We start from the raw sequence: 23,397 nt of genomic DNA, 5'->3' as shown, positions 1-23,397 counted from the left end.
TACCCAAAAATAGATTTCTGGGAAGCCATTCTCCATCTTGTTCTTTTGCCAGAAAATAATAATAAAATAACATCTGATTTCTTGCAAGGCGGAAGCAACAGCAACATGCTGCCAACCTCACCGAGGATCATGATTGAAGATTTGTGATCAGAATTAATTACTGTGAGCAGGCATGGGCCAACTTGGGCCCTCCAGGTGTTTTGGACTACAACTCCCACAATTCCTAACAGCCTACCGGCTGTTAGGAATTGTGGGAGTTGCAGTCCAAAACACTTGGAGGGTCCAAGTTGGCCCATGCTTGGGTTAAGAGATCAATGCAAATTTGTTTTGTTATCTGTGTCCCTGTTCAGAAGACTGAGGTGGCTGAGAGAGAGATGCCTTTACCTTTGGATGGTTCGATATACACAAACTTTGCTTTGTGTACAAAACCATTTTAAATATTGTATTGTTATTATTTGATCCACAACAAGATGAGTACACTGCAAACAAGATCACTCTGCTGGCTGTTGTATTGGATCACACGTCTGACACTTCCCAAGTGTCTAGGACCGTGTGATGTATCAGCAAATAATGCGTGCAGATCTGAGTAGGGTGGCTTTTTGTAGCTGACAGGTGGTAATTTTGCCAGCGCCAATTGTTTTCAAGTGCAGGCCAAGGTCTTTAGGCACTGTCCCCTGTGTGACAACCACCACTGGGACCACCTTGACTGGCTTGTGCCAGAGTCTCTGCAGTTCGATCTTTAAATCCTCATATCATGTAAGTCTTGTGGTTCAGTTCGATGATGAAGGGGGATTTGGGTTTATGCAGGCTGACTGAAGCAATACTGAAGAGAAAAATCTCAAAGGCTCTGATGCTGGAAATATTGATGGCTCTGGCTCTGAATTGTCAGAGAGGCCACAGGCTAGCGAGGAAACAGAAACTAATGATAAGGGTGACCTTTCACAGGATTTAGAACATCAACAAGTTCCAGGTGTTTCAGGCAGCGAGTCAGAGGAATCTTTCTTAGATAGAGATACAAGGTTAAGGTTAAAGGTCCATCATCCCAGATATTCCCTTAGAATAGGTGGCAAACAAGTGGGAATTCAAGGACAGAGAAATGCTTTCCTGGCTTGTAAACATGGGTAAATACAGGAGAAACAGGGAAAGATTTCAGACGAAGCAACTTTGAATTTTGGAAGCACATCTCCTGCTTTGTCTAAGATCATGGAAAAGGATTCTTGTTTATATTCATGCCTGGAATCTGTGTGTTGGATTATACTCTGGAGTTCATGTTGTCCTGTTTTCAGGACTAATTTCCTATATCAGAGACTTGGATCTATATTTTGCAAATTGCCTTTACCTCTGGATTTATTGCCTTTTTGACTGACTGCCTTTGCATTTGAAATATTGCTTTTTACTGACTGCCATTGCATTTGAATGACTGCTTTCTTTACTGCTTTTTATTCTGACTTGGCTAGCTTTTATCAATAAACGGGTTAAGCTTAGTCTGCTGTGGTGGAGTGTGTGTTAAGAGCAAGGTGAACCAGCGCTGTGTCCCTTATATAAAACGGCAACATCAAGGTTTGCCTTTTGGGATTTTCACCAACTAATTTCAAGCCGTGGATGGTTGAATCCGTGGATACGGAGGGCCAACTGTGCAGCAGTACTAACATTATTGACAAATCTAGGAGAGACTGCAAATAGAATTTGTTCCGTTTTTTGATTTTTTTTGGGATGTGCTAGATTTTGTGTCCTTTCCTTTCTAAGGCAAATGAGAATCAGCTGTTACCCAAAAATAGATTTCTGGGAAGCCGTTCTCCATCTTGTTCTTTTGCCAGAAAATAATAATAAAATAACATCTGATTTCTTGCAAGGCGGAAGCGACGCCAACATGCTGCCAACCTCACCGAGGATTATGACTGACGGTTTGTGATCAGGATTAATTATTGTGATTGAGAGTGAGCAGGAATGGGCCAGCTTGGGCCCTCCAGGTGTTTTGGACTTCAACTCCCACAATTCCTAACAGCCGGTAGGCTGTTAGGAATTGTGGGAGTTGCAGTCCAAAACACCTGGAGGGTCCAAGTTGGCCCATGCTTGTGAACATTGAGAGCGATAAGTGAGGGAACACTGTATTATTATTATTATTATTATTATTAGTACCTTATTATTATTATTATTATTATTATTATTATTATTATTATTATTATTATAATTATTATTTATACCCTCCTTTTTCTCTCCAAAGGGGTCTCAAAGTGGCTATTGTACAAAATACCTTTAACCTTTGTGTATTAGAGGTACAGTAGAGTCTCACTTATCCAACACTCGCTTATCCAACGTTCTGGATTATCCAACACATTTTTGTAGACAATGTTTTCAATATATCATGATATTTCGGTACTAAATACATAAATACAGTAATTACTACATAGCATTACCATGTATTGAACTACTTTTTCTGTCAAATTTGTTGTATAACATGATGTTTTGGTGCTTAATTTGTAAAATCATAACCTAATTTGATGTTTAATAGGCTTTTCCTTAATCCCTCCTTATTATCCAACATATTCACTTATCCAACGTTCTGCTGGCCCGTTTATGTTGAATAAGTGAGACTCTACTATATATGAATATGAATTAATTCTGTGCTTAGACTTGTGTTCTGATCCTGACATCGGTATATATATATGTGCATATGTGTATATATGTATACTATATATGTCTCTGTGTGTATGTATATAAATATATATGCTGATATTGGTATCCCAAAATTGCTGGAAAAGTCCAAATTTCCTCTAGTCTCAAACATTTCAGGGAAAGGATACTCAACCAGTATTTGCAAAATCTAAGTTAGAGAAGCTATAATAATAAATGTTACACCTGACATTGCTTCTAATGTTATGAAATTAAGCTGTATTCCTGGCATTACAGAGGCCTTACAGAGGCCTTTTGCGAGGACAATCTGTATATTGTATATAAAAGGGTAATGAAATTTCGGCCTAGGACAAAACAACAAAACGACACATCCCAGAAACACTAAACTTGGCAGCACAACCCCTCATCCATGCCTCTACGTTCATACAACAAAAAGAAAAGAAAAATAAAGTCCTAATTAGAGGGAGAGGAATAATTGTTTTTATCCAATTGCTGCCAGTTAGAAGGCTAAGCTCCGCCCACTTGGTCTCCTAGCAACCCACTCAGCCATGGGGACAGGCAGAGTTAGGCCTCATTTAGGCCTCTTCCACACTGACTATAAAATACAAATTACCTGATTTTAATTGGATTATATGGCAGCGTAGATTCAAGGCCCTTCCACACAGCTATATAACCCAGAATGCCAAGGCAGATAATCCACAGTATCTGCTTTGAACTGGATTATCTTGAGTCCCCACTGCCATATAATCCAGTTCAGTGTGGATTTTATACAGTTGTGTAGAAGGGGCCACATATAATCCAGTTCTAAGCAAATAATACATAAATACAAATATAATATATAAAAATTACAGTGGTATAACAATACAGAACAATATAATCTGTAAAATCAGGACAGTAAATAAAGAACCACACTCTGAAAACAGGGGAATTCCAGACAGGAAACAATCAGGGCCAGCTAACACCTCCCAACAAAGGAGTCCCCAAGGAGGAAACAACCAGGCTTTCAAACTGCAAGGCCATTCAATGCTAATCAAGGTGACTAATTACAACAGTCATACTTGCTTCCACAAATAAAAACCCACTTAGGACTATGCCACAGCAACGCGTGGCCGGGCACAGCTAGTGGCACAGCTCGTTTATAAAAACGAGCACTTTGGTATCTCTACGGATGTCCCGGTCATCAAACACTCTCTGCTTCATTCCGAAAAATGCTGCACTCGCAGAGCTCAGGCGGTGTTGTATTTCAGTTCCAAGGTAGTGGAAATGCTCAACGTTTTCTAATGTTACATCATTAAGTTGTATTCCTGGCTTTGCAGAGGGATTAGCTGCTGCCTGTTGGAAGAGCACTTTGGTTTTCTCGATGTTCAATAAGAGGCCGAGCTTCTCGTATGCTTCTGCGAAGGTGTTTAGAGTGGCTTGTAGATCTTCTTCTGAATGTGCACAGACTACGTTATCATCAGCATATAGTAGTTCCAAAAAAAAAGTTCCCAAGTTTGCCCAGGCCTGCTGTAGATGCACCCAAGGAAATGGTTTTGGGAACTTGACTTTTTCCAGGTGGATTCTGGAAGGTGCAGTCCCAAACAAGTTCAGCGAAGGGGATTTGTAACTTTGCCCAGAAGGTATTTGTGGTCATTGCTGTATCCTGACATTACCTAACCTTTTTGACGCAGGTGGCTTCTCTGAGCGGAGCTACGAATGGAGCTCGGAGGAGGAGGAACCGGAGGGCAAGGCTCGCCCGGTGCAGGTGCTCATCGTGAAGGACGACCACTCCTTCGAGCTGGACGAAGCCGCCCTCAACCGCATCCTGCTCTCCGAAGCCGTGCGCGACAAGGAGGTGGTCGCCGTCTCGGTGGCCGGAGCCTTCCGCAAAGGGAAGTCCTTCCTCATGGATTTCATGCTGAGATACATGTACAACATGGTAAGCTGCCCGTCCATTGCTCCTTGCCTGAGAGGATGAGGATAATCCTATGTAACACCATTTCTGTTCCTGGGTTATCAATGCCATTTCTACGAGGGTTGAATGAAAAGTAATGCCTCCACCTTCGTTACTTGGGTTTGGATGGGAATGTTTTAATAAATCAAATGCAGAAATAATCCTCTTTAACTACCACTATTCACTTTTCAACATAATCACCAGACAATTGGATACAGTTCTGTCAACGATGAACAAGCTTTCTGAAGCTGTCATGGAAGAAGTCAACACTCTGTTTCCACAACCCATCGTGCACAGGACCCATCGTGCACAGATCTTCCGATAGCCAAGCAAAGCAATAATGTGACCCACATGTTCTTGTGAAATGCCGATGATGCTGGAAATTTCTCTCTGAGTGATACGACGATCATCCTGAATCAATCTGTCAACCTTTTGCTTGTGAAACTCGGTGGTTGCTGTCACAGGACGTCCAACTCTTTGTTTGTCACGCCAGATGTTCCCACCTCAACATCTTTAAACTTACTTGCCCAATGATGCAGAGGACTCACATCAACACAATCACCATAAACAGCTTGCATTCTCTGAGGAATCTCCTTTGGGGTGACACCTTCTGCTGTCAAGAATTCAGTGATTGCACGTTGCTTAAGTTACATTGACCAACCGTCTGCGCAGGATTCCATACTTTGCACTTTAACAACACAACCGTTCAATGCTAAGGCTTCCTGCCAAATGGAACTGTAGAGGAGAGTCTACTGAACAAGCCCGTCTACTGGAGCCCCAAAATATAAGCAAGCAAGGAGGGAATATTTTGAAGAGAGTTCAGTCTGTGATAGGAGCAATCACAGGGAAAGACTGGTTCTGAGGTGGCTAGAACCAGGGAAGTTCAAATCTCAGTCTGTGCTCTGATGAGGCACAGGGAAGATTGATTCTAGGTTGATGGGATCAAGGAGACTCAATTGTTCATTTTGAGTTGGTTTTAAATAAGTTTGGTGACTTATTTAATGTAGTCTGTGTCCTGGAAAGACATAGAGAATCTGTGATAGTATATCACAGGGTGACTGTGGTTTGAAGTCACTGGATAGTCCAAGTTTTGGACTTTGGGAACCAATCCCAGCTGGACTCACAGAGATCAACTGAAGTAACAGTTAGAAAGGAGCAGAGGAATAGGTTTTAACTACTTTAAGTAAAAGCAGGTGCAGGGACAATCACTGGCTGAATGGGCCCAATCTCAGGTTCAGACGGAGCTACAACAGGTTCTTTGTTATCTCAGGAATCTTTCAGACGACATGATGATTATTATTATCTGTTTGGTTGATTTGGTTTACATACCACCCTTCTCCCAAATGGCTATCACTTGCTCTCCTTTTCTTTCCTTCCTTTCCAGGAGTCGGTTGACTGGGTCGGGGATTACAACGAGCCGCTGACGGGTTTCTCCTGGAGAGGAGGGTCGGAGCGAGAGACGACCGGGATCCAGATCTGGAGCGAAGTCTTCCTGGTCGACAAGCCGGATGGGAACAGGGTGGGTGCTGCTTTGGGTGCATCTACACTGTTACACTGTCTACCACTTCGATGGTCACGACTCAATGCTATGGAGCAGGCATGGGCAAGTTCAGCCCTCCAGAGGTTTTGGACTTCAATTCCCACCATTCCTAAGCCAGTCTCCTGACGTTTCGCCTGCATCTGTGGCTGGCATCTTCAGAACTCTGTTGGCAATGAGGCAAGTGGAGTGTTTATATACCTGTGGAATATGTCCAGGGTGGGAGAAAGACCCCTTGTCTGTTTGAAGCAAGTGTGAATGTTGCCATTAGCAAGTTTGAATAGCACTGAGTAGCCAGGAAGCTGCAAAGTCAATCAGAGAGTCTCTGCATAGAGGTAGTCTGGCTTCTATGGACACAGAATATTATTTGAGAACACAGAAATTCTAGATCACTCAGACAACCTTTGTGTCAGACTACACAGAGAAGCCATGGAAATCCCGAAGCACGTGAATAATTTCAATGACTTCTATGCAGATACCCTCACTGATTGACTTTGCGACTGCAAGGCCACTCAATACTATTGAGTTGCTAATTGCAACATTCGCACTTGCTTTAAACAGACAAGGTTCTTTCTTCCACCCTGGACATTATTCCACAGTGATATGTACACTCCACTTGCCTCACTTCCAACAAACCTCTGAAAATGCCAGCCACAGATGCAGGTGAAACATCAGGAGAGAATGTTGCAGGAACAATGCTGTACAGCTTGAAATCTATATTCCTGATGCAAACATCCAGCAAATACGGGGTGCATCTACACTGTAGAATTTTGACAAGGCATCAGTACTCTGTGTTGGAGAGGATCTTGCAAAACTGCATTAATTCTGCAGTGTGGATACACCATTGGAGAGGAGGAGGAGGAGGAGGAGGAGGAGGAGAAATCTTTGGGGTGCAAAATCTCAGTCCCAAAAACATTTTCACCTCCCTTTCTCCGCAGGTGGCCGTTCTGCTGATGGACACTCAGGGGACCTTTGACAGCCAGTCGACGTTGCGTGACTCCGCCACGGTCTTTGCGCTAAGCACCATGATCAGCTCCATCCAGGTACAAAACGAGGGCTATATGTGGGGCTAAGCATCGGGGAAGTGGGGCAGTACATGTCATTCACGAGGAACAGAGTCCTGGATAATGCTTTCATATTGATTTCCCATTTGTAAATCAAAAGACTTTGCTGTTGTTGACTGTCTTTGGTGACCCTCAAGTGACCCTATCCCAGGTTTTTCCTTGGCGAGGAGGTTTGCCTTCCTCTGAGGCTGAGAGAGAGTGACTTACCTGGCTTTCACAGCTAAGCAAAGGCAGTTGGAACCCTGCTCTGTTTGTTTATTTGTTTGTGTATTCTTGTCTTTCGTTGTTGATATGGTCAGTGGAATAATCAGTAAACAAATCTATCTATCTATCTGCTCCGAAAAGCTCCAGTTGCTTTCGTATATGGTCTGACTCAGGCTGGATCTACATTGGCCATATAATGTAGAAGGCCATATAACCTGAAGGTTGGGTTGCTGACCTGAAGGCTGCCAGGTTCGAATCCCACCCGGGGATAGTGCAGATGAGCTCCCTCTATCAGCTCCAGCTCCATGCGGGGACATGAGAGAAGCCTCCAACAAGGATGGTAAAAACATCAAAACATCCGGGCGTCCCCTGGGCAACGTCCTTGCAGACAGCCAATTCTCTCACTCCAGAAGCGACTCAGGTTGCTCCTGACACGAAAAAAAAAAAAATGCAGACACTGCCATATAACATCCAGATTATCTGCTTTCAACTGGATTGTATAGCAGTGTAGACTCATATAATCCAGTTCAAAACAGGAGCTGGGTTTAGCACAGTGGGCTTAACTGCTGTGCTGCAGAAAATCCTGCCGATTGAAAAGTCGGCTGTTCGAGCCTGGGTTGGGGTGAGCACCCACTGTCAGCCCCAGCTCACCTGCCCACCTAGCAGATCGAAAGCAGAAATGCGAGTAGATAAATAAGTACTGCTGTTAGCGGGGAGTTGATAAAAAGGGCATCCTTAAGTACATTGACTGGAAGGACATCTAAGGCTGACAAAAAGCTCCTCAGCATGGAAGTTGGAGTGACAGCACTCCACACCCCGTGACCCGAGTCAAACACAGCCTCGAAGATGCTGGAAATAAGATAGGAAATGCCTTTACCTCTGTTTGTGTATTGTCTGTCCTTGTTAATTGTGTAACGGAATTGAATGCTTGCCGTATGTGTGTTCTGTAATCCGCTCTGAGGACGGTGGGGTATAAATATTGTAAATAAAATAAATAAATCTGGATGGGAAGAATGTGCTGGAAAAGATTTGTGCATTTCCTAAAAAATAAAAAAATGTAGATTCACAATCTTTCTCCAGCACTTTCTAATTTCCAGGGTGCAATAACTGAAGTGGCCACTTGGGGGAGAGAAAATAACGTTTTTCTGCATTTTTTTAGTAAAAGTAACTATAACTTTTTAGTAATTAGTTATTCGGCACATTATTATTATTATTATTTTTAATTGCAGGAACAATAAACAGTTTACGACAATTTGAGTGGTGAGAATGAGACTATGTAACAAAACTTGAAAAACTTTCTGTTCCTGGATTGAAAGTGTTATTTCCTGTTTAATTGTGTGGTACTTATTTGGAAAGAAGTTGTTCTACTCCAGAAACTTCTTTTTTCGTGGCTGCCATTTTTAACCTTTTGTGCAGACTTCAAAAAAAAAAGTTTTGGCAGTTTAATAAACTTTTCTCATGTTTTTATAAGCCAGGAAAAAAAAATCATGTTACATAGCATAACAAATAAAGTGGCTACATTTTTCTAAGAAAGTGATATTCCATGCTCTGAGTTTAGAGCAAGACACCACAAATAGAAAGACATTGCTTCCTATGTCTAAAAAATGGGCTATTGTTTTTGCATCCAGGTGTATAATCTGTCCCAGAACGTCCAGGAAGACGACCTCCAGCACTTGCAGGTAAGGTCTTGTCCATCCCATCCCATTACATCCCATTACATTCTGGGAAGAGGCTCCGACATCCGTTGTGCTTCTCCATTTGTGTTGAAATAGCATTGAAAGCGGGCTTGGATTTGAGAATTTGATTCTGTTTGGTTCGAACTTATATGTAAATACAGTAGACTGTTAAGCAGCACCGATAAGGGAAACAGGAAAACGCCAGACAACAAGCAACCAAGAGCCAGTTAACACCTCCCAAACAGAGGATGCCTCCAGGCAATAGAGGCCAGGCACACAGATGCAGAGCCAACTTTAAGAAATGGGGCTACAAAGTGGAGTCCATGACATGCAAGTGCACAATGGAGGACCTTCTTACAGTAACACCAGAGGCATTCCAAGTGGCCAACTACTGGTTAAAGGGCATCTCATTTAAATCTAATCTAAATCTAAATCTATCTAATCTAATTAAATCTAAATCCATAATAAAAGCGAAAATCCGTATGTGTATATGTGGTATGGATGTCTGCTCACACAGACAGCCTCCGGCCTCCACAAACAGGCTACACTTCCCAGTGATGAGAAGCTAGCAAGTCACTCTTTTCCACTGACATTACGGTTACAGCGAGCGCCATGAACATGCAGCCCATCCCCGCCAATGTCCTTCCCAAACACTACAGCCCACCACCCAAGGAATGCTTTCGTTTGGAGACCATTTCATCCTAGATTTTGCTTTTGCTTCCACCACAGGCAGGCATCCCAGGGTTCTCCATTGCTGTGGAATTTGCATGGCCCCGCCCACTGCCCTTTCCTTTCTAATCTCTCTGCATAACAAACAGAGCAGAACTGAGCTGCAGCTAAACTTACTGGAGGAATTTAGGGATTGACTCCACATGGTGGAAGTTGTAGTTCACCCTGCATCGAGTCAGAGCACTGTCACTCCTAATGGGGAATATAGAGGAGTTGTAGTTCACCTACAGCCAGAATGCTATTAACCCAAATAATGATGGCTCTCGGCCAAACTTGCCATGCAGACCCGATATGCCCAGATTTGACTACTGGTGGGTTTGGAGGGGAACTGGACTGGAAGTTGAGGAGTAGTAGGTACTGGGATTTATAGTTCACCTCCAATGAATGAGCATCACACTTGGCACACAGAGCCCCATAACCAATACAACATATTGGACAAGTTTGGGGAAAAGGGAGTTATAGTTCACCTGCAACCAGATAAACACTGACCCCCACCGACAATGCACTAGGACCACACTTCGCACAGAGAAGCCTCATGTCCTACTGAACATACTGCAGGTATTTGTGGGAAGGGGCCTTGATTTTGGGAGTTGTAGTTCACCTCCATCCAAAGACCACTGAACCCAGCCAATGACGAATCTAGACCAAACTTGGCACACAGACTGAATATTGCCTGCTGTGAATACTGATAGATATTTCGGGGCAATTAGCCCGGGAATCTGGAAATTGCAGTAGTTCACCCCCATCTAGACAGTACTGCACCACACCTGGTTACACACGCCCAAAATGGCCAACTTATAATACTGGCAGGGTTTGGGGAGGATTCAGCCACAATTCTGGGAATTGTAGTTCACCCACTCCAAACAGAAAACCTAACATTAAAAGACAAATAATACCATTCTCAAATGACCTGGGCATCGCCGGGTCCCCAAGCTAGTTTAGTATAATGCCAAGTTGTTGTTGTTGTTGTTGTTGTTGTGTTTTTTTAAACTTTGTGTTTTCAAATACTTTACAACTTGTATCCTCAGTTCGCTTTGCACACGATAAATAAATAAATAACAGACAATGGTTCTTTCCTTCCACCCTGGGCACCCCACCGGTATACATACTCCACTTGCTTGACTATCATCAGATCCTCTGAAGATGCCAGCCACAGTTGCAGGCGAAACGTCAAAAGAAAATGCTGCTAGAACACATTGTCCATACAACCCAGTGCTTCCAGCTGTGAAAGCCTTTATTTATTTATTTACAGTATTTATATTCCGCCCTTCTTTTTCACCCCGAAGGGGACTCAGGGCGGATCACATTATATACATACAGGGCAAACATTCAATGCCCATAAACACATCAAACAAAGACAGAGACAGACAGACGCAGAGGCAATTTAACCTTCTCCTGAGGTGATGTTCGATTCTGGCCACAGGGGGGAGCAGCTGCTTCATCATCCACTGTGACGGCACTTCCTCATTCCAACGTCGCAAATTAGTTAAACTTGCCTCCCCACTTTAATAAGTGGTACCTTATTTCCTACTTGATAGATGCAACTATCTTTCGGGTTGCTAGGTCAGCAACGAGCAGGGGCTATTTTTAATTTTTAATTGACGGGTGCTCGCCCCGCCACGGGCTGGCCTCGAACTCATGACCTCATGGTCAGAGTGATTTATTGCAGCTGCTCAACAGCCTGCGCCACAGCCCGGCCCTTGATCATACATTGAACATCTCCTGGATTTGTTTCTCGTTCCAGCTCTTCACTGAATACGGGCGGCTGGCCATGGAGGAGACCTTCCTGAAGCCCTTTCAAGTGAGTAAACGAAGGGACAAAAAGGGGTGCACAAGGGGGATTTTCTTCCTTTATTTCCCTCTGGAATCTTGAATTATGAGAAGTCAGGAGATCATTCTGTTATATTGATGGTTGCACCTGCTTCCTGTACTTTGCCATAAGTTGGAAACGACTTGCAGATCTATATACAGTAGAGTCTCACTTATCCAGCACTCGCTTATCCAACGTTCTGGATTATCCAACACATTTTTGTAGTCAATGTTTTCAATATATCATGATATTTTGGTGCTAAATTCATAAATACAGTAATTACTACATAGCATTACTGCGTATTGAACTACTTTTTCTGCCAAATTTGTTGTCTAACATGATGTTTTGGTGCTTCATTTGTAAAATCATAACCTAATTTGATGTTTAATAGGCTTTTCCTTAATGCCTCCTTATTATCCAACGTATTCGCTTATCCAACATTCTGCCGGCCCGTTTATGTTGGATAAGTGAGACTCTACTGTATATATAAAAGGGTAATGGAATCACGGCACCGGACAAAACAACTAAACTAAACACCCCACAACCTTGAAAATTGACAGCACAACCTCTCATCCACGCCTCTATGTTCATACCACAAAAAGAAAAGAAAAATTAAGTCCTAGCCACAGCAACGCGTGGCCGGGCACAGCTAGTAAACAATAAATCAATGAAAAGGAATAATAAGGAAAAAGAAGATGTGTTATATCTATATTGGTGTGAGCTGACTCCATTTCCTTAAATACTTATACATACTATAAATCTATATATCTATATATATAAAAGAGTGATGGCATCACGGTGACCAACAAAACAACAAAACAACAGGCCCCCTAACCTGGAAATTTGACAACACAACCCATCATCCACGCCTCAAGGTTGATACAACAAAAAGAAAAGAAAAATAAAGTCCTAATGAGAGGGAAAGGAATAATTGTTTTTATCCAATTGCTGCCAGTTAGAAGACTAATCTCTGCCCACTTGGTCTCCTAGCAACCAACTCAGTCAAGGGGACAGGCAGATTTAGGCCTCACTTAGGCTTCTTCCACAGATTATCTAATTTGCACTGGATTATATGGCAGTGTAGACTCAAGGCCCTTCCACACCCATTTATAATCTTATATTATCTGCTTGGCACTGGATTATCTTGACTCCACACTGCCATATAATGCACTTCAGTGTGCAGTCGGACACAACTGGACTTAATGTCAGGAGAAAACCTTTACCCTTTACCTTAACTACCACCAATTCCTCAATACTTTATTTCCCAGACCACCAGACTTCGCCACAGCAACGCGTGGCCGGGCACAGCTAGTATATATATAAAAGGGTAATGAAATTTTGGCCTAGGACAAAACAACAAAACTACACTAAACACCAGAAACACTAAACTTGGCAGCGCAACCCCTCATCCATGCCTCTACATTCATACAACAAAAAGAAAAGAAAAATAAAGTCCTAATTAGAGGGAGAGGAATAATTGTTTTTATCCAATTGCTGCCAGTTAGAAGGCTAAGCTCCGCCCACTTGGTCTCCTAGCAAGCCACTCAGCTCAGGGGACAGGCAGAGTTAGGCCTCACTTAGGCCTCTTCCACACTGCCTATAAAATACAAATCATCTGATTTGAACTGGATTATATGGCAGTGTAGACTCAAAGCCCTTCCACACAGCTATATAACCCATTTATAATGGACTTAATGTCAGGGGAAAACCTTTACCCTTTACCTTAACTACCACCAATTTCTCAATACTTAGATAGAAATATTTGAAATAAATAAATACTTTATTTCCCATACCACCATACTTCGCCACAGCAACGCGTGGCCGGGCACAGCTAGTGTATCTATAAAATACACTAAGCAACAAAATGTCTTGATAGTTAGTAAATGTTTATACTTCTGAGTATATACTTGGAATATCAACAGTAAGGAAACCTCATTAAAGATACATTTAAATAAGCTTATGTTTCTGTGACTACTTACTTATTTCTTCTTCCTCTCTTTGACTATTAGTCCCTTATCTTCCTCGTTCGCGACTGGAGCTTTCCCTATGAATTTTCCTACGGAGCCGAAGGAGGGGCCAAGTTTTTGGAGAAGCGCCTCAAGGTTGGTGTTAAGACTTTGCTTTGTGGATGGGTTTTGAAACTCTCTGCTCCTGTATTTCCATTTAAGATAAAAGCAAGGACCCTGTGCAGCTCCATATATCAGTACACTACAACTCCCATCATTCACCACCACTGGCTCTGCTGGCTGGGGCTGATGGGAGCTGCAGTTTCACCACATCAAGAGGGTCATGGTTTGCTTACTACAATTCAGAAGGAGAAATATTTAAAAGTGGCTGATAGTTTGACCCAGGCATGGTCAAACTTGGGCCCTCCCGGTGTTTTGGACTTCAACTCCCACAATTCCTAACAGCCGGCAGGCTGTTAGGAATTGTGGGAGTTGAAGTCCAAAACACCGGGAGGGCCCAAGTTTGACCATGCCTGGGTTAACCTCACTTTAAATGGTAGTTACGACACACTTTTTGTTATTCTGAAAAGGAACTTCTCTGCAATGTGGTTCACATATGTCATTGGAATGTTAATATTTAGAATATACTAGCTGTGCCCAGCCACACGTTGCTGTGGCGTCGTCCTAAGAGGGTTTTTGTTTGTGGAGGCAAATATAAATGTTGTAATTAGTCACCTTGATTAGCATTGAATGAGCTTGCAGCTTCAAAGCGTGGTTGTTTCCTCTCTGGGGGAATCCTTTGTTGGGAGGTGTTAGCTGGCTCTGGTTGTTTCCTGTCTGGAATACCCTTATTTTCAGAATGTTGTTCTTTATTTACTGTCCAGTTTTTTAAACCTGGCTGCCAGGCTTTGTTCATTTTGATGTTTCCCAGGAACCCAATAATAATGATGATGATGGTGATGATGATGACGATTCTGAGGGGGAATCCTTTGTTGGGAGGTGTTAGCTGGCCCTGGTTGTTTCCTTTCTGGAATATGTCTAGCTGTGCTCGGTCACACGTTGAAACCCCGCTCACCTGGCTAACATCGGGGGGGGGGGGGCTCTGCGCATGCGCGGTTTGTAATTTTTAGTTTTGGGGGATTTTCTGTAATTTAGACCTAATTTTATAGGGTTCTTTGATGGAAAGACATAGATTGGATGACTATGTCTTTTGTGGCCAAATTTGGTGTGATTTGGTCCAGTGGTTTTGTTGTTTACTCCATGGGAATTATGCACATGAAATTTTTATATATATATTGATATTCACTATATAACACGATTTCTGTTCCTGAGTTATAAATGTCATTTCTTAATTGGTTCTACCCTAAAAACATGGGTAAAATTTACTAGACTACAAAAACATTGTCTTCGCGGGAGAGACACCCTGCAGCACATTTTGCTCTAGTTTTTCAATGAATATCTCATAGAGTCCCAACCAATTCAACATAGTTTGTGGTCACAAAAATGAAGTTTCTGCAGTATAACAACTACTTTCAAAGTAAGGGCCGCACAATTAAACAGGAAATAACACTTTCAAACCAGGAACAGAACATTTTTCAAATTTTGTTACAGCCTCTGTAACTTAGATTGTGCAACTACTGGTTGAGCATCTCTTCTCCGAAATGCTTGAGACTAGAGGAAATGCAGATTTTTTCACCAATTTTGGAATACCTACACACACACACACATACACACTTATAGACATATATACACATACACATACATATATATTATATATATATACACACACAAACACACACACATATATACATATGTTAGAGTCTGGACTCAAGTCCAAGTACAGAATCCATTCATGTTTCATATCCCCATTTATACATAAAGCAATTTTGCACAATATTTTAAATAGTTTTGTGCATGAGGCAAAGCTTGTGAATATTGAACCATCCAAAGGTAAAGGTGTCACTCTCTCAGCTACCCATTTGGATGATTTTGGAGTGTTTTGGATCTCTCAATAAGATATGCTCAGCTTGTTCAGGCAGTTCCCAAGTCACAAACATTCAACTTACCAAAGACTCCTAGTTAAGAATGCAGGTGAGACAACAGGAAGTGAGAGGAATCTACATTTAAGAAGGGAAATCCACTCTTGGATGTTGCACTTCAGCGAGGGTCCACCTTGCTCTTGGCACACACTACTGAGACAGACTTGATATAAACAGTTTATTGATTAAAAAAGGTAGCAAAAAGTAATTCAAAAAGCAATAAGGAAATGCAAAAATCCAAATAGAATTCAATGTCCCAAAGCAGCAAGTAAATCCTTAAATGGCAAGGCTTAAAACAGGAACATGATCTTCAAAGCAGAATCCAATGAATCAAACAGGAACATGAATGCAAGAATACTTTCCCCAAAATACATAGGCAATACTTGAACAAAGAATCGAGGCTTGAAAACATGAACAAAGCAGGAGCTCTTGCTCTGAAAGCAAAGTTTCTTGATCTGAAATGTGTCCCCACATTTCACCTTGTTTACCCATTCTTACAAGACATGAAGGCATTCCTTTGACCTTGGGTTCCCAGCCTTTTGGCAGCAATTCTTATCGAACGTCTAGGGAGTCTGGTTCTCAGAAGCAGCCCTGTTTCCCTGTCTCAATTGGCCTTCCTCATTATCACTTTCGGAACCACCTGGCTGTTGTTGACTTTCCTGTCCTCCTCCCATTCTGAGAGCTGTGAAGGGTCACGCTGATCTGAAGCCTCTGTTATCTCATCTCGGCTTGCTAGCTCATCTTGGCTTCCTGCCTGTGGCCTTTCTTGCTGCTCAGACTGTCTAACATTTACAGGTTCAAACTGTGAAAGCTCAAATCCCCCTTCATCATCAGGCTGAACCACAACACTGGAAGAGTTATTATCATGGAGAAAAGGGGTCTCCACTGGAGCTTTCTCACCAAACTCCAGAACCTCTCTTGTTCGTAACTTGGGGTCTGCCTATCTATCTCTCCTCCGCACTCCATTCCCGCCATTGAATGAACTTTCCCTTTTGTTTTCTTCTGTTCAGGTCTCGGGGAACCAGCACGAAGAGCTCCAGAACGTGCGCAAGCACATCCACTCCTGCTTCACCAACATCGCCTGCTTCCTCTTGCCTCACCCGGGACTGAAAGTCGCCACCAACCCAAACTTTGACGGGAAGCTCAAAGGTACGTCCAGCTGGAAGGCTGCCATAGCTCTTTTTGCAAACCTTGCGGTTGTGCTGCTGATGAAAGAAGACTGGAGCCACATAGGTCTTTCTGTAGGGTTAGGTTGTAGCTATGTGTCTGTGGTAAATATTGCATGGAGTCACAGAACCCTAGAGTTGGAAGGGACCCCCAGAGGCCATCCAGCCCACTTGCATTCTGTCAGGCAGGAGTCTTCTACTGGACTCCCAAGAGGCATATCCCACTGTGAAATGGCTCAGACCATCAGGAAGTTCTTCCTAATGTTTAGGTGGAATCTTTTCCCCTTGCAACTTGAATCTTGCTTCCTTTGTGTCTCAGTCTCCTCCATGTATCACGTTCCCTCTTCACCTTCTCTGCTCCAGGCTAAACAGACTCACTACTCATAGTTTCCAGACTTTTGACCATGTCAGTCATCCTTGTCTGGACACCTTATTTTTGCCAGGAAAACAATCAAAGGATAATGTAAGGGAAATTATAAATATAATTGAATATCACAAAAAAACTAACAAAGAAGAAATAGCATTATTAGCAACTGACATGGAAAAAGCCTTCGATAATTTAAATTGGGATATCTTCAAATTATTAATTAAAGAATTAGACATGGGTTTCAATTTTAGCAATGCGATCAATAGAATTTATGACAAATAAAAGGCAAAAATTAAGGCAAACACATTAGATTCAAAATTTATTAAAATCTCAAAAGGAACAAGGCAAAGTTGCACGCACTCCCCATTATTTATTTTTGCACTAGAAATATTGCTTAATACTATTAGAGAAGACTCAGAGTTAAAAGGAGTAAAAATTAAAAAAGAAAATTCTAAGATTAGGGCATTTGCAGATGATCTGATCTGCATAATAGAAAAACCAATAAAAACTATAACAAATTGGCTTGACAAATTAGAAAATTTGGGAAAGATATCAGGACTTAAAATAAATATAGATAAAATGAAGTTATTAACGAAAAATATGACCAAGGAAAGACAAGACAAATTGGCAGAAATATCAGGTATTCAAATTAGAAAAAAGATTCAATATTTAGGATAGTTTTAACGGCAAAAAATTCACAATTGGTAGAAAACAATTATGACCCAAAATGGAAAAACATTAAAGATTTGGAAAATTGGAATACCTTGTCCATCTCCTTCTTGAATTATTTTGCCCAGAACTGGACACAGGGCTGCTCTTATTCCAGGTGAGGCCTGGCCAAAGTGGGGCTAGGGTTTCCCCGATCTGGGGTCTCGATCAAGCAATGCATTCCAGCTGCAAGAAGAGATCCCACCTGAACATTAGGAAGCTGGCCCAAAAGAGAGAAGCATTACCTGAGAAAGAGAGCAAACTTGTTTTCTGCTCCTCCAGAGACTGAGATACAATGGAGCCATGGATTCAAATTCCAAGAAAGAGATTGCACATAATCATTAAGGAAGAACGTCCAGATGGTTAGAACTGTTCAGCTGTGGAATATGCTGCTTTGAAGTTCAGTGGAGTCTCCTTCTCTGGTTGGATGGCCATCTGTTGGGAGGGCTTGGGTTGTGTCTGTCATGAAAGGATTAAATTGAGACACATCCACCTTTTGTCTCAATTACTATTGATTTACAACTATGTACACAGCACTGCCAGAGCGGACCATCTAAGCGTCCGGCTAAATTGATGGCGACAAGGGAAGTCTGTTCTCTCAACCAGGGCCGTAGCCAGAAAAAAAATTCGGGGGTGGGGGGTGGGGTTTGAACCCCTAGCACCCCCACCCCCGCTACAAACCTGTCAATATCTACTTGAGATAGTGCCTGGAGGGACTCTTAATGTTTTGCGTCTCGTAGATTTAGCATGGAGATTTGGTTAACCAGTTAAAATTCATGAGTAAACCAGGTTTTTTTATAACCTGAAAAATTTCAGGGGGGGTGGTGGTGGTGGTTTTGAACCCCTAACCCCCCCCCTCGCTACAGGCCTGCTCTCAACTGTCGACACCCACATTCCAGAGCAGTGACAAATGTCCCGTTACGTATATGGAAACTGCACAGTTTCCCTCTAGCAATATCTCTCTCGCTCTATGCATTTAACTCTTACACTACATTGCACATTGCTTTAAACTATAAGTGAAATTTCAAACTACACAGTCCAAAACTCCAACAGTGTCTTCCTGCCTGGCAGAAGGGGGTTGGGTTGGATGGCCCTTTGGGAACTCTTCCAGTTTGTGATGCTATGATTCTACTCCATATCCATCCTGCAGTTGTGCCCAAATTGACTTGACTCTGCTGGACTGTCCCACTACTTTTCCTGGTGGTTGAATAGTAGAATCTGCTGCTACCTAGGAGTCCAGTGCAGTTTCCTTCCCTGGAAGTCTTGAAATATAGAATCCTAGAGTGGGATGGGACTGCCAAGCAGAATGGGGTCAGACTAGATGGCATTTGGAGTCCCTTCCATCTCTAGGATCCTATGGACTCTAGTCATCTTCCTGGTGGAGGAGTCAACAGCCAGGTAGAAAGAGGCAAAAAATATCAAACTAGGATGTTCCGGGTGGGATGGGGGTCCCAATATATCCATGGTTCAACCAGGAGTTTGCTGTGGGGCCTGCCCCAAGCCTCTCCAAACCAAGCTCCTCTCCGTCTTCCCTTTGCAGAAATCGACGACGATTTCATCAAGAACCTGAAGGTGCTGATCCCGTGGCTGCTCAGCCCGCAAAGCCTGGACGTAAAGGAGATCAACGGGAACAAGATCACCTGCCGAGGCCTGGTGGAGTATTTCAAGGTGGGGTAGGACCCCCAAGTGATCCATCTCTCACGAAGATTATGTTGATGCCTTAAGCCGTTTGGTGTCTCCGGGGTTTTGGTTCCCCAAATCCCATTACACTATGTAACAAAATCTGAAACACGTTCTGTTCCTGGTTTGAAAGTGTTGTCTCCTGTTTAAGTGTATGACTTTGAAAGTAGTTGTTCTACTCCAGATACTTCATTTTGGTGGCTGCCACAAAATAGGTTGAATTGGTTGAGACTCGATAATTGTAAAACTATCACAAAATGTGCTGCAGGATGATGTCCCTCCCGCAGAAACAAAGTTTTGGCAATTAATTAAACTTTTCCCATGTTTTCAGGATAGAATCAATTAGGAAATGACATTTATAACCCAGGATCAAAACTTGTGTTACATAGTGTTATATAAGGTTCAGCTCTCCATTTTCATTGTTGTTCAGGATCCATTTCACAAAATATTACCATATAGGGCCGGGCTGTGGCGCAGCTGGTTAGTAGCCATCTGCAATAAATCATTACTGACAGAGAGGTCATGAGTTCGAAACCAGCCCGGGTCAGATTGAGTGCCCGACCATTAAATAGCCTAGCTCGTTGTTTACCTAAGCAACCCGAAAGACAGTTGCATCTGTCAAGTAGGAAAATTTAGGGACTGTATATGGAGGGAGACTAATTTAACTAATTTAAAGGTAAAGGTTTCCCCTGACATTAAGTCCAGTCATGTCTGACTCTGGGGGTTGGTGCTCATCTCGGTTTCTAAGCTGAAGAGCCGGTGTTGTCCGTAGACACCTCCAAGGTCATGTGGCCAGCATGACGGCATGGAGTGCTGTTAACTAATTTGCGTCACCATAAAAATGTCCAGCAGCCTGCGTGCGGAAGAATGAGGAAATACTCCATCAAGGACTGGGTGTCACAGTGGATGATGAATCAGCAGCTCCCCCTGTGGCCGGAATCGAGCATACCCTCATGAAGCTGGAAAATGTTAAATAGCCTCTGTGAATGTTTGCCATGTATATGTACATTGTGATCCACCCCAGGGCAGATCATAGAACATAAATTTGTGGCAAACATTCAATGCTGTTTATGCACTGACAAGACAGACAATTGTACATAGATAGAGGTATATATATGCTTTTCCCATCTTCAGCAACTTGAAGGTTTGTGCTTGGTTCTGGCCACGGAGGAGTGCTGTTGCTCCATCTCCCGGCTGAAGAGCTTTGTCTCATAACCTTCCTCGCCGACATTTCCCTGACATTTCCTTATGGGTGCCTTAATAACTCCCCGCTTTCAAGCAGTACCTATTTACCTATTCACATTTTTGCTTTCAGACTGATAGGTAGGCAGAAGCTGGGCTAAAGGCCAGGAGCTCACCTTGACCTGGGCTTCAAACTGTCAACCCGATGTGTTAAAACTTGGCCCATATACTACCTGTTAACCCATGGCCCCAAAAGGGATCAATAGATGACAGATAAATGCATTTTTATCCTTTTACCCAGGGTATTCATATTGTAAATAGTTCGATTTGGTTTTAATAGTTACCTTTTGTATGCTTTTAATTGTCTTTGTAATGGTGAGCTCCTTTAGGTCCAAATCTTGGGGGAAAGTTGGATGTAAATACAGTAGAGTCTCACTTATCCAAGCCTCACTTATCCAAGCCTCTGGATAATCCAAGTCATTTTTGTAGTCAATGTTTTCAATATATCGTGATATTTTGGTGCTAAATTTGTAAATACAGTAATTACAACAGAACATTACTGCATATTGAACTACCTTTTCTGTCAAATTTGTTGTATAATATGAAGTTTTGGTGCTTAATTTGTAAAATCATAACCTAATTTGATGTTTAATAGGCCTTTCCTTAATCCCTCCTTATTATTAAGATATTCGCTTATCCAAGCTTCTGCCGGCCCGTTTAGCTTGGATAAGTGAGACTCTACTGTATATGTACATTGTGATCCAGGGCAGATCATAGAACATAAATTTGTGGCAAACATTCAACGCTGTTTATGCACTGACAAGACAGACAATTGTACATAGATAGAGGTATATGTATGCTTTTCCCGTCTTTGGCAACTTGAAGGTTTGTGCTTGGTTCCGGCCACGGAGGAGTGCTGTTGCTCCATCTCCCGACCGAAGAGCTTTGCTCATAACCTTCCTCCTTGATCGAATGACCAAGTTTTCTGACATTTCCTTATGGGTGCCTTAATAACTCCACACTTTTAAGCAGTACCCATTTATCTACTCCCATTTTTGCTTTCAAACTGATAGGTAGGCAGAAGCTGGGCTAAAGGCCAGGAGCTCACCCCAACCTGGGCTTCGAACTGTCAACATTTCAATTGATAAGATTTACTGCAGCTGGTGGTTTTAACTTGCTGTGCTAAAGCCCAACCTGTATATTACCTGTCAACCCATGACCCCAATGGGGATCGGTAGATGGCAGATAAATGCATTTTTATCCTTTTATCCAGGGTATTCCTACTGTAAATAGTTCAATTTGGTTGTAAATGTAATAGTTACCTTTTGTATGCTTTTAACTTTCTTTCTAATGATGAGCTCCTTTGGGTACAAATCTTGGGGGAAAGTGGGATGATGTTGATGATAATATAATAATAATAATAATAATAATAATAATAATAATAATAATAATAACAACAACAACAACAACAACGCAAACTGAAATCCAGTCTCTGACCAACACTGTCCGAATTTTTAGCACTGATATCAGCATGGAGTTTGGCTTGGACAAATGTTCGACAGTGGCATTGAAGAAAGGAAAAATCATTGAAAATGATGGCATAAATATGCCCAATGGCCAAACAATAAAGTGTCACCAGCCAGAGACCTATAAATATCTGGGCATATTACAGCGGGACAACATCAAGCATGAACATGTGAAAACTGTGGTCAGCAAAGAATACACACAAAGGGTCAGAAAAATTCTCAAAAACAAGCTCAATGGAGGCAATACCATCAAGGCCATAAACACCTGGGCCATACCTGTCATAAGATATACTGCTGGCATTATAAATTGGACACAGGCGGAACTGGACAATTTGGACAGAAAAACAAGAAAACTCATGACCATTCATCACTCACTGCACCCTCGCAGTGATGTTGACCGGCTCTATCTGCCTAGAAGATCAGGGGGCAGAGGACTCTTACAAGTAAAACAAGCAGTCAAAGAAGAAGAACATGCCCTGGCAGAATATGTAAAACAAAGTGAAGAACCTGCTTTGATTGAAGTCAAAAATCAGAAACTCCTCAAAACACAACAGGCAAAAAACCAGTACAAGAAAACTGCACTACAAACTAGAGCTGACAGCTGGCACAACAAAACATGGAAAGTTCCTTGACAAAATTGAAGGAAAAGCTGATAAGGAGAAGACCTGGCTGTGGCTCACGAATGGGACCCTGAAGAAGGAGACAGAAGGCCTGATCCTTGCAGCCCAGGAGCAAGCCATCAGAACAAAGGCAATCCAGGCCAAAATCGAAAAATCAGCTGATGACCCAAAATGCAGACTGTGCAAGGAAGCTGACGAAACCATTGATCATATCCTCAGCTGCTGTAAGAAAATTGCACAGACAGACTACAAACAGAGGCACAACTGTGTGGCCCAAATGATCCATTGGAACTTATGCCTCAAGTACCACCTCCCAGCAGCAAAGAACTGGTGGGATCACAAACCAGCAAAGGTCGTGGAAAATGAGCACGCAAAGATACTGTGGGACTTCCGAATCCAGACTGACAAAGTTCTGGAACACAATACACCAGACATCACAGTTGTGGAAAAGAACAAGGTTTGGATCATTGATGTCGCCATCCCAGGTGACAGTCGCATTGACGAAAAACAACAGGAAAAACTCAGCCGCTATCAGGACCTCAAGATTGAACTTCAAAGACTCTGGCAGAAACCAGT

At 42.4% G+C, this 23,397-nt stretch overlaps 1 protein-coding gene across 1 annotated transcript in view; it reads left to right on the top strand.

Moving 5' to 3' along the window:
- Nucleotides 1-23,397, top strand: part of atl1 (atlastin GTPase 1) — a 61,539-nt gene that overhangs the window by 20,544 nt on the left and 17,598 nt on the right. Inside the window, exons 2-9 of the mRNA XM_062968710.1 lie at nucleotides 4,305-4,552; nucleotides 5,952-6,086; nucleotides 7,043-7,147; nucleotides 9,001-9,051; nucleotides 11,522-11,578; nucleotides 13,597-13,689; nucleotides 16,583-16,721; nucleotides 19,354-19,481. Coding sequence (XP_062824780.1) covers nucleotides 4,305-4,552; nucleotides 5,952-6,086; nucleotides 7,043-7,147; nucleotides 9,001-9,051; nucleotides 11,522-11,578; nucleotides 13,597-13,689; nucleotides 16,583-16,721; nucleotides 19,354-19,481 — 956 coding nt within the window. The remainder of the gene's footprint in view (nucleotides 1-4,304; nucleotides 4,553-5,951; nucleotides 6,087-7,042; nucleotides 7,148-9,000; nucleotides 9,052-11,521; nucleotides 11,579-13,596; nucleotides 13,690-16,582; nucleotides 16,722-19,353; nucleotides 19,482-23,397) is intronic.

This window comes from Anolis carolinensis, chromosome 1 (assembly GCF_035594765.1).
Source record: "Anolis carolinensis isolate JA03-04 chromosome 1, rAnoCar3.1.pri, whole genome shotgun sequence".
NCBI classification, from domain to species: Eukaryota; Metazoa; Chordata; class Lepidosauria; order Squamata; family Dactyloidae; genus Anolis; species Anolis carolinensis.
Note: the sequence above shows the minus strand (reverse complement) of the source record. Positions and strands in the feature narration are given on the sequence as shown.